Source organism: Bufo bufo, chromosome 3 (genome assembly GCF_905171765.1).
Source record: "Bufo bufo chromosome 3, aBufBuf1.1, whole genome shotgun sequence".
Classification (NCBI taxonomy): Eukaryota; Metazoa; Chordata; class Amphibia; order Anura; family Bufonidae; genus Bufo; species Bufo bufo.
In genome coordinates this window covers 663992658-664005228 of record NC_053391.1, presented here as the reverse complement: position 1 = coordinate 664005228, position 12571 = coordinate 663992658, and the positions used below count along the sequence as shown (strand labels likewise).

The 12571-nt window shown below is 42.5% G+C and overlaps 1 protein-coding gene across 1 annotated transcript in view; it reads right to left on the bottom strand.

Annotated features, from left to right (window-relative positions):
- Positions 1-12571, bottom strand: part of MRE11 (MRE11 homolog, double strand break repair nuclease) — a 325789-nt gene that overhangs the window by 131295 nt on the left and 181923 nt on the right. Inside the window, exons 13-15 of the mRNA XM_040426325.1 lie at positions 3863-4036; positions 3177-3239; positions 12-228 (exon numbers count right to left, since the gene is read on the bottom strand). Of these exons, the coding sequence (XP_040282259.1) occupies positions 12-228; positions 3177-3239; positions 3863-4036 (454 nt within the window). The remainder of the gene's footprint in view (positions 1-11; positions 229-3176; positions 3240-3862; positions 4037-12571) is intronic.

Genomic DNA, 12571 nt, shown 5'->3' with positions numbered 1-12571 from the left:
GTTATACACACCCCGTCCTCGTCTTGAAGTCCCTCTAGTGGTTGTGCTCTGTCCTCGTCCTCCTCTGGCGCGGCCCCTTCCTCTTCCTCTTGCTGGTGTTGGGGCTGGAGCATTGTCTTCATCAGAAAAATCCATAGATGGTCCTGATATTTTCCTTCCCTTGCCATCATCATCACTCATGTCAATGTCCTCAACCTGAGATCTGTGAGCTTTAGCCCGGTTTATTGCCTGAAGACAAAAAGAAGATGCCAGGTGATTACTGCAGCATACAGTCAGGTCCATAAATATTGGGACATCGACATAATTCTAACATTTTTGGCTCTATACACCACCACAATGGACTTGAAATGAAATGAACAAGATGTGCTTTAACTGCAGACTGTCAGCTGTAATTTGAGGTATTTACATCCAAATCAGGTGAACGGTGTAGGAATTACAACAGTTTGCATATGTGCCTCCCACTTGTTAAGGAACCAAAAGTAATGGGACAATTGGCTTCTCAGCTGTTCCATGGCCAGGTGTGTGTTATTCCCTCATTATCCCAATTACAATGAGCAGATAAAAGGTCCAGAGTTCATTTCAAGTGTGCTATTTGCATTTGGAATCTGTTGCTGTCAACTCTCAAGATGAGATCCAAAGAGCTGTCACTATCAGTGAAGCAAGCCATTATTAGGCTGAAAAAACAAAACAAACCCATCAGAGACATAGCAAAAACATTAGGCGTGGCCAAAACAACTGTTTGGAACATTCTTAAAAAGAAGGAACACACCGGTGAGCTCAGCAACACCAAAAGAGCCGGAAGACCACGGAAAACAACTGTGGTGGATGACCGAAGAATTCTTTCCCTGGTGAAGAAAACACCCTTCATAACAGTTGGCCAGATCAAGAACACTCTCCAGGAGGTAGGTGTATGTGTGTCAAAGTCAACAATCAGGAGAAGACTTCACCAGAGTAAATACAGAAGGTTCACCACAAAATGTAAACCATTGGTGAGCCTCAAAAACAGGAAGGCCAGATTAGAGTTTGCCAAACGACATCTAAAAAAGCCTCCACAGTTCTGGAACAACATCCTATGGACAGATGAGACCAAGATCAACTTGTACCAGAGTGATGGGAAGAGAAGAGTATGGAGAAGTAAAGGAACTGCTCATGATCCTAAGCATACCACCTCATCAGTGAAGCATGGTGGTGGTAGTGTCACGGCGTGGGCATGTATGGCTGCCAATGGAACTGGTTCTCTTGTATTTATTGATGATGTGACTGCTGACAGAAGCAGCAGGATGAATTCTGAAGTGTTTCGGGCAATATTATCTGCTCATTTTCAGCCAAATGCTTCAGAACTCATTGGACGGCGCTTCACAGTGCAGATGGACAATGACCCAAAGCATACTGCAAGAGCAACCAAAGAGTTTTTTTAAGGAAAGAAGTGGAATGTTATGCAATGGCCAAGTCAATCACCTGACCTGAATCCGATTGAGCATGCATTTCACTTGCTGAAGACAAAACTGAAGGGAAAATGCCCCAAGAACAAGCAGGAACTGAAGACAGTTGCAGTAGAGGCCTGGCAGAGCATCACCAGGGATGAAACCCAGCGTCTGGTGATGTCTATACGTTCCAGACTTCAGGCTGTAATTGACTGCAAAGGATTTGCAACCAAGTATTAAAAAGTGAAAGTTTAATTTATGATTATTATTCTGTCCCATTACATTTGGTTCCTTAACAAGTGGGAGGCACATATGCAAACTGTTGTAATTCCTGCACCGTTCACCTGATTTGGATGTAAATACCCTCAAATTAAAGCTGACAGTCTGCAGTTAAAGCACATCTTGTTCGTTTCATTTCAAATCCATTGTGGTGGTGTATAGAGCCAAAAATGTTAGAATTGTGTCAATGACCCAATATTTATGGACCTGACTGTATTCTTTAGGCTGTAGGTTGGACCCTATTTTGGCCCTTAATTATAGTCTGAATTATACTACAGAGCTTCATTCGCAGTTGACATCTCCTAGTCCCATAGAGCTTGCTCTGATGATTTGCCACCAGCAGAATAGTGAGTGCAGCTCTGGAGTATAATACATTATGTAACTCAGAATGAGTACAAGATAAGTCATGTATGTACACAGTGACTGCCCCAGCAGAATAGTGAGTGCAGCTCTGGAGTATAATACAGGATGTAACTCATGATGAGTACAGAATAAGTAATGTAATGTAATGCATGTACACAGTGACTGCGCCAGCAGAATAGTGAGTGCAGCTCTGGAGTAGAATACAAGATGTAACTTAGGATCAGTATAAGATAAGTAATATAATGTAGATAAGTTATTTAAAGGGGTTGTGTCACTTCAGAAAATGACATTTATCATGTAGAGGAAGTTAATACAAGGCACTTACTAATGTATTGTGATTGTCCATATTGCCTCCTTTGCTGGCTGGATTCATTTTTACATCACATTATATACTGCTTGTATCCAGGGGTTATGACCACTCTGCAATCCATCAGTTGCCAGCCTCTCTAGTGGCAGGGACACTGGGAGGTCACATAGGCTGTTGCTTTTTCCTATAGTGTGAAAGCACGGCCACTGCTGATGGATTGCAGGGTGGTCGTAACCATGGAAAGGAGCAGTGTATAATGTTATGGAAAAATGAATCCAGCAACAAAAGATCAATATGGAGAATCACAATACATTAGTAAGTGCCTTGTATTAACTTCCTCTACATAATAAACGCAATTTGCTGAAGTGACACAACCCCTTTAAGGCCCCTTTATACAGGGCAACAATTGGGGCAATTTAATCAGGAAGATGCATTCCTATGAACACTTATTCCTGATAACTGCCCTGTGTATCGGAGGAAAGCTTCACTGATGTGGACATCTAAATCATACATCTATGGGCAACAGATGGTTCTGCGTATCTGTATCGGTTACCCGGAAACATGAATCTGTACGTAAACGCAGAACTCACTTCCCGTACGAGCAGGCAAATTATAAGAACGAACAATTATCGTTCCTGATAATTTCCTGCTCGTTAGGCCGGTGTAATGGAGAGTCTGCTCCTTCATGCCGATTAAGCTTACATTTAAACTAAAAACTGGTGTTCAGTGGAGAACATCCCAATCAATCATCTCAGTCTTGCTGTTCAAATCTGGTCCATATAATAGAAGATAAAAGCGCTCACCTCTCGAACCTCTTCATCTTCTTCATTTGTATTGTCTCTTCTGGTCTGCCGAAATCTTCGAACCTTCAAAACACAAAGCATAAAAAGAATAAAGACATCATGTAATACATATCACCGACAGGACAAGGAATCACAATGGACACTGTGCATGATACTGTAGCATTTATTGCGCCCCCATGATCTACTATAACTTTTTTTGTCCAAATATGTTCAACTTTCGACTTTAATATCTGATTTTTAAAGGGTCTACCCACTTTCACAGGTGAAAGTCATTTATTTAGTCTATCTCACTGGGCGATGTATGAATATACCCTTAAAGCCCGATACAGGAGAGTGAGGAGGAGACAATCCTGGGAAACAGAGAGGAGAATTCCTTACATATTTCTCAGCTTTAATTATGATATTAGGAAAAAATAGGATAAAATGACGGGAGATTAAAGGGTGGAAGGGATGGATTGTTTTACACTTTTTTTGTGCATTTTCTGTTTAGCATTCCTCTTAAAGTTTAAACATTGACTTACAGAGATGTTCTCTTTCCATCTAGCGGAGAGCTGTTTTGCAAAAATCTTCCCAGGAAGCATTGCCCTAAAGGCTCCCTACACCATTCGGAGAATAAGTACCTTCCTAGAAATGCATCATGGACAGATGGACAATCAGCAGTAACAATGAACGTTGCCTGCACTCACCTCCTCATCAATCTTCTCCTCCTCAGCATCAATGTTCCGTTCCTTTAAGAAACGCTGGGTTTTCTCTAGCTGAAACTTCACCAGTTCTTCTATGGCATCTTTTTCTTCTTTATCCACAAACTCCTGTACGGCCTCACCCATCCCTCGCTCGGTGAGAAGAGAAAGCTGCACATTCTGGTGAAAAAAAGTAAAATGATAAATTACTGGAAAGCCAGAACTAGGGCGTACCAGGGTCATACTACTTACTTATAACAGACTTATCTCCCTCTATTAAAGGGACTGTCTCATAAATATTCCCTCCTTTTGCTACCTGTACAGCACTGGAGCGATGTGTAAACATGGCGTCTGCTCACGTGTGCAGACGGGGCCATGGCCAGCGGGTCTCTGCTGTTTCAAACTGCAGAGGTCCGTGGCTAATGTCCGGGACCGGCAATAATGCCGATCGCGGTCATTACAGCCTTTTACACTTGATCCACGGCATCTAAACAGTGAAAAACTAGGGTTAATACCGGCTTCCTCGTGTTCCGGGTTAATATTGGCATCCCTGTGCAGTGATGCTGGCAATTCGTTATCATAGGCTGGGTCTCTCTGAAGAAAACCAGTGTATTAGAGCAGCAATTCTTATGTTGGCCAGCAGGTGTCAGGTCAACAAAAGAAATCAGAAATTCACATATGCTAATGTATGCAGTATGGTATATTCAATAAAAAAAAATATGTGAACATGGTAGCCTCCTAGACTGGCTACAAAAACATAAAAAAGGTTAAAAAAAAAAAAGGTAAAAACTTAATGGGAAAGACCGCATCCCAAAACATTCGTACTGTTAAAATATATTTTTAAAATATAAAATGTATTTTTCCAATATGACGAATGGCATAACAGAAGAAAGTATCAGTATTCGCCATTTTTTCGTCACTTCTTGTACATTTAATAAAATGTGACCAAAAAGTCACACACACTCCAAAATGGTATCAATAAAAACTACAGATTGTCCCGCAAAACAAATGAGCCCCCACACAGCTCAGTAGACATAACTATAAAAAAGTTATGCAGGTCAGAATATGGTGATGTAAAAAAAAAAATAATAATTTCAAAACTTTTACCGTATATGCCGGCGTATAAGACGAACCCCAACTTTTACACTGAAAATATAGAGTTTGGGATATACTCGCCGTATAAGACTACCCCTTTTTCAACACACAGCAGTACATTACTGCATCCCACCACCATCCCTGGGTACCTCTGCCATCCCTGAATCCCACCACCATCCCTGGGTACCACTGCCATCCCTGCATCCCACCACCATCCCTGCATCCCACCACCATCCCTAGATACCACCGCCATCCCATGGTATCACCACCATCCCTGCATCCCACCACCTTCCTTGTCCTCCCTCCCTGCCTCCCAGACCCTAAACATGTGCCACCTATACCCTGAACATGTTTTTGTTATGTTATTCTTCATATTCACATATGCACATCTGCGCCGCACGGAGATCTCGCACATGCGCAGGAGTGAGATGCGAGCGGCCGTGAGGATCCCGTGTATCCATGCTCGCCGCATGAAATCTCGCACATGCGTAGGAGCGAGATGCGAGCGGCCGGGAGGATGGCGGTACAAGGAGCATACAAGGTACAGAGCAGGGGGGAGCCATACAAGGTACAGAGCAGGGGGCGGTATACAAGGTACAGCGCAGGGGGGCATATGCCGTGGGTTACATCGCAGCTCTCAGCTGCTGGGGATACAAGGCAATAGCCCAGGCTCTCTCTGTTGATAATTCGGGCGTCCCGGCACTGCAGCACCCGCCATACCCGGCGTATAAGACGAACCCTGACTTTTGAGAAGATTTTCATGTGTTAAAAAGTAGTCTTATACGCAGGAATATACAGTAATTTATTTTTACAGTATTTAGACATATAAAACCTATCCATATGTGGTATTGTTGTAATGGTACAGACCCAGAAAAAGGGAACGCCATACAGACAAAACTCGTAAAATGGTGGAGGAATTGTGTTTTTTTTCCAATTCCACCCCATTTAGAATTTATTTACTGCTTCCTACTACTCCCCTGAAGAAGGTGATGCGAAACACGTGTAAGGGTCCATTCACACGTCCGTAATTTGGGTCCGCATTCGTTCCCCAATTTGCGGACCCATTCACTTCAATGGGGCTGGAACGGATGCAAATCCACATTTCCTGGATCCGCATCTGCATTTTCGGGATCCGCATCCGTTTTTTTGGGATCCGCAATTTCGTTCATGAAAAAAATAGAACATGTCCTATTCTTGTCCACAATTGCGGAACAGAAAAGGCATTTTCTATTATAGTGTCTGTGATGTGCGGTCCGCAAATTGCGGATCGCATATTGCAGGTGTCCGTATTTTGCGGATCCGCAAAACACTTACAGACGTGTGAATGGACCCTAAGGGTGTTTTGGAGGTGTCATCAACCGGGTCTGTATTTTACATGTTGTGGACTGTGTAACTTTTCCAACTTTAGGACGGTGCGCCATATGGCAGGTAGATTTTTGTGATACACTCACTCCTTTATTTTACTTCATTTGTCTCATGCATACTTACAACTGACCCTATTTTGGCATACTCCAATTTATATATGTCATTGCCAATTTATATGAGTCTTTTATCATGTTATTTTTAAAAATTTAATAAAAGATACATTTTTGGAAAACCCTGTATATTTGTGTGTACAGTGTGCTTTGATTTTTCATATAGGTGGTATTGATTTTTTAACACCTGCAGTTTAACTTTTGGAGTTTACTTAGGCCCTCATTTTGATAGGTATATTATGCAGGACAGGACAGGTCCTCCAAAACAAGAGATGCTATTATTTGTAACCTCTCTCCACTTTGGCCAAGGAATGAGAATCCTGAACAGAGGACCCCCTCTAGTAACTCAGAATTCTCTTAACCCCTTAGTGACTAATGACGTACTGTGTACGTCATGATGTGGTGTTAGTTACCGCATAATGACGTGCACAGTATGTAATGAGATCAAAGTGTCACTGCAAGTACACTTGCGGTGACACCGGCATCTAAACGGGTGCTACGGACAGCTGAGCTGTCCGGGCACCCGGCAGGGGACCAATCACAGCAGTCCCTGCCTTTGGATCGCAGCAAAACCTTTTATCTCACACGCTATATGGACTACCTGTTTATTCCATGCACGCGGAGCATTTGTAAAAAGGTGAGCTGGAAATGTAACGTTTTGGACATTTTATGTAATACAGCCCTGACATAGCTTCTATATGGCTGGTGAGAAATTGAAGATGTAAACTGAGCATGTGCGACCACCTCAGTGAGGTGAACAAGAAATAAGGAAAAGAGCAAACAGCAGGTGGCGGTATAAAGATACATTTCATTGAATAGCTCAGTGGTTATACTAAATTTGTAATTACATGCAATTTGAAAAGTTTTCAGATCCAGGGGCTGGTTTGAAAAATGTAAAATATTTTTGTAGCACTACCCCTTTAAAAAGGTATTGAAATGGGTTTTCTTAACTGGACAATCCCTTTAACTCATCAGCATATTTGAGCGTGTGGGAGGAGAACCAAGGCAAGAATAAAAAGACAATATTGGAATATCCAAATAATGCCTAATTGGTGGAAAACGGAGGACCCATGAGACTTGTAAGTTACTTCACAGAAGCCTTTGAAAAGAATCCAATGGAGTTACAGAAAGAGCCAAGCACTGCCCGTTTATAATCTTTCCACCTCTATTTCCTTTGTTTTTGCTTGTTACAAACTTATCCTAGATGAAATGCTTATGACTCATACATATTCTGAGTGTTTTACTTCTCAGAATATGCTCAGACTGTTTCTGCCCTCATCTGGGCATATTCACATTTTCTCTGTTACCTGGTAGACCCTGTCTGGACATGTTCAAGGTAATTCCACTTCACCTACTTACATTGCTGCCTAAACTTTGGTTGAACCTGACAAAGTGGCCTCCATAGTACCAAGCTTCCTGTCCGGACATGCTCAAGCTTCTAACCCAACGTGTACAGTCTGGACATGCTCTAGCATTTGCCAACACTATTGAAACCTACAGCTGACTCTTGTCTAGACATGCTCAAGTTTCTTCCAGTGTGATATACACCCTGTTTTGACATGGGTAAGCTTGTTCTGCCCTTGTCTGGGCATGTCAACTCTTTTTCCGTTGTGTAGTAGACCTTGTCTGGACATGTTCAAGCATGTAATACTGGAATTCAACCAGGTCTTAAAGACATTTCTTGCTTAGACATGTTTATGCTTCTTCGAAGCAGCTACCATCACTGTCTAGACATGTTGAAACTTTTTATATTGCCCTGTCTTGTTTTTTTCAGTCTAACTCCCCAGTGGTCTGGATATGTCAAAATGTCATCTTTCTTCTAAAAGTTTTTATCTGGAAATAAATAAGAATTTCCCATTGTGAGGAGCACGGTCATATTCGACCTGCTTAATTTCAGGTCTATATATTGCCTGGATGTGTTCTGGTTCTCTCTAGGTGTTATGGTCATTGTCCAGTCATGCAAAACTTATTCTAGGGTAGCAAGGGTTATATCTCTACAAGCTTAGGGTTTATCCCAATGTGGATACAACAAAGTTATGTCTACTCTGGATTAAACTCAGAGTTAATACACTCAAACGTCTGCCCTATATTACTTACACCTCTCTGGACACCTTGACGCTACACACAGTTGACTCCCTTCTAGACATGCTCAGACTTTTACTTCCCCTGTCTGGATATGTTCACACTTATTCCATTGTGTGGTAGACCCTACCTGGAGTTGTTAAGGTAATTCCACTGCAGCAAGCATCCCCGTCTGGACATGTTTTAGCAATTTCTACTGTTGCCTAAACCATTGCTGGACATTTCCTGATACTAGCAAAGTCTGGACAAACTCTAGCTTTCTCTATAGCGTTTCTACCTAGTTCTAAAACCAGTACTTGCCTAGACACGTCTGAGCTTCTTTCAACAAGCTGCTGTCACCGTCTAAACACTTCATCTTGATACATTCAATCTTAATTTCCTATCAACTGGATATGTCAGAACATCTTCTACCTTCAAAAAGTTCTATTAGGAAATGATCGAACACTGCCCGAGCTGGAGGTATTGGTAAACCGAAGACTGAGATAGCAAGTGGACACAAAAACAACTAAATGTGGTAACTTCTCGCAAGGTTCAATCTAGTGATCTGGGCAAAAGACATAGTGCACTCTCCCCAACTTACGAACAAACCAGTTTGGCTTTGGGCTACACCTAACAACGTGGTCCCAGCCGTCCAGTGGTTTTCAACCTCTATACAAGGATCTGGACTTCGTTGCAGGCAGCCACCAGGCTTCTACTTGATGGAATACTAGAACTCATGGTTTTCAGAGAAATTGGTACAAAGCACCCAGGAATCACGCAATACTCATAGTCAAGAAACAGGCTAAGGTCAGGGCAGGCAGAGTTTGTGCATATCTGTGTAACAGCTCCAAAAGCAGGGCAGGCAGCTCAATATGATAAACAAGCAGTAGTCAAGACAGGTAGCAGGGGATCAGAGATAGATAAATATGCTGGGTTTGGTCAACGAGTAAAGAGACAGATAAGCACACTTTTACAAGGACTAGCAAGACTAGAATAACAAAAGCTCAGGTATCTACCACCTGGGGAAAGTGCCTTAAATACACATGTGGCCAGCCATATGGTGGAACATATCAGAGCACACACTGCCCTAGAGACAGGATGTGTAACCTTAGAAGCAGGAGCAGGCCGCAGGCTGTTAGAGACCACACGAAACACCAGCACCCGGACTTGTTATGAGTAGCAGAGGAAGAAGCAGCGTGTTTGGCCTGACGGACAGAGAAGAGTGGGACCTGGTGAGTGATGCAGCATCTGTAACTACCTTAAGAAGCGGGGCAGGCACAGGTCTCGTGCACAACAGACAGGCAAAGTTTTGCGTTTTTTGGAGTCATTACAGGTGAACCTTGTGTTTCATCGGTAAGAACTGCATCCAAATCAAAATCATGGCTCATTGTCTAGCCATGCAAAAAAAAGACTTATTCCATAGAAGCAACGGCCAAGCGTGGACATGCTCAAGCTTTTAGCCCAATGTGGACTTCCTAAAGCTACAACCACCGTGGATTAAACCCAGTCTAAACATGCTCCAGTTTTTGCAACATTGTTGACACTGTGAGGCCGAGTTTACAAGTTCAGAAACCTTGATGCAGTTTTTGAAGCTAAAGCCTGGAGAGGATTAAAAAAAAGAGATGACTCTGTCCTTTATACAAACCGGATTCCAAAAAAGTTGGGACACTATACAAATCGTGAATAAAAACTGAATGCAATGATGTGGAGGTGCCAACTTCTAATATTTTATTCAGAATAGAACATAAATCACGGAACAAAAGTTTAAACTGAGAAAATGTACCATTTTAAGGGAAAAATATGTTGAATCAGAATTTCATGGTGTCAACAAATCCCCAAAAAGTTGGGACAAGGCCATTTTCACCACTGTGTGGCATCTCCCCTTCTTCTTACAACACTCAACAGACGTCTGGGGACCGAGGAGACCAGTTTCTCAAGTTTAGAAATACGAATGCTCTCCCATTCTTGTCTAATACAGGCCTCTAACTGTTCAATCGTCTTGGGCCTTCTTTGTTGAACCTTCCTCTTTATGATGCGCCAAATGTTCTCTATAGGTGAAAGATCTGGACTGCAGACTGGCCATTTCAGTACCCGGATCCTTCTCCTACGCAGCAATGATGTTGTGATTGATGCAGAATGTGGTCTGGCATTATCTTGTTAAAAAATGCAGGGTCTTCCCTGAAAGAGATGACGTCTGGATGGGAGCACATGTTGTTCTAGAACCTGAATATATTTTTCTGCATTGATGGTGCCTTTCCAGACATGCAAGTTGCCCATGCCACACGCACTCATGCAACCCCATACCATCAGAGATGCAGGCTTCTGAACTGAGCATTGATAACAACTTGGGTTGTCCTTGTCCTCTTTGGTCCGGGTGACATGGCGTCCCAGATTTCCAAAAAGAACTTTGAATTGTGACTCGTCTGACCACAGAACAGTCTTCCATTTTGCCACACTCCATTTTAAATGATCCCTGGCCCAGTGAAAACGCCTGAGCTTGTGGATCTTGCTTAGAAATGGCTTCTTCTTTGCACTGTAGAGTTTCAGCTGGCGACGGTGGATGGCACGGTGGATTGTGTTCACTGACAATGGTTTCTGGAAGTATTCCTGAGCCCATTCTGTGATTTCCTTTACAGTAGCATTCCTGTTTGTGGTGCAGTGTCGTTTAAGGGCCCGGAGATCACGGGCATCCAGTATGGTTTTACGGCCTTGACCCTTACGCACAGAGATTGTTCCAGATTCTCTGAATCTTCGGATGATGTTATGCACAGTTGATGATGATAGATGCAAAGTCTTTGCAATTTTCCGCTGGGTAACACCTTTCTGATATTGCTCCACTATCTTTCTGCACAACATTGTGGGAATTGGTGATCCTCTACCCATCTTGGCTTCTGAGAGACACTGCCACTCTGAGAAGCTCTTTTTATACCCAATCATGTTGCCAATTGACCTAATTAGTGTTAATTGGTCTTCCAGCTCTTCGTTATGCTCAAATTTACTTTTTCCAGCCTCTTATTGCTACTTGTCCCAACTTTTTTGGGATTTGTTGACACCGTGAAATTTTGAATCAACGTATTTTTCCTTTAAAATTATACATTTACTCGGATTAAACGTTTGATCTGTCATCTACGTTCTATTACAAATAAAATATTGACATTTGCCATCTCCACATCATTGCATTCAGTTTTTATTCACAATTTGTTTAGTGTCCCAACTTTTTTGGAATCCGGTTTGTATATGTCCTCAGTGTACAATTCCTTGACTGTGTAAACCCAGCCTGAAGCTACTGTACCTCTGGTTGACTCTTGCCTAGACATGTCCTAGTTTCTTCCAGTGTGCTACAAACCCTGTTCAGACATGCTCAAACTTCATTTTTGTGTTCTGCTCCTTGTCCGGACATGTGAAAACATCTTCAGTTGCAGCAAGAACGTCGTATGGACATGCACGGGCTTCTTCTACTGTATGTGCACCTTGCCTAGACATGCTCATTAATTTTTTCATTTGACTCTAAAAACATGGACTGGCCAAGACTGACAGACACCAACACTACCCATGGATCTCATAGCCAATAAAGGGGTCTGTCCGAATTCAATTATGGCGTCTATCATTCTGCTGGACGAAACAGAGTCATGCTGAGGTAATTTTGTTCTGCATTTCTGCAGGGCCTGGTTTGGTGGCATAAAACCACCAGCATGCCACTAGGCAGCTGGCATTTAGAGCCCAGACCTGCCCACAGCAAACCCATCTGTCCCCACAAAATAAAATAAATACTTACCGAGAGACTCCAGGACTCTTCTATAGCATCTTTGGAAGTATGCGCATTGCTCCAATAATGCCTAGAACTATACTTTTTGCATCACTGTACATGTGCCCGATTTCACTGGAGAAGAGTCCTGGACTCTTCTCCTGGTAAGTCCGAATTTTTTTTACTTTCTTTTCCAAAGATGGATGGATTTGCTCGGACCCTAAACCCAAGCTACATAATGCCATGCTGGTGGCTATGTGACCCTCTAGTAGGTGATTGGTCACCTTTAAATATCTCTTGAGTGCATAGGTTACACAGTCTAATTCTTTCTTGGGCAAA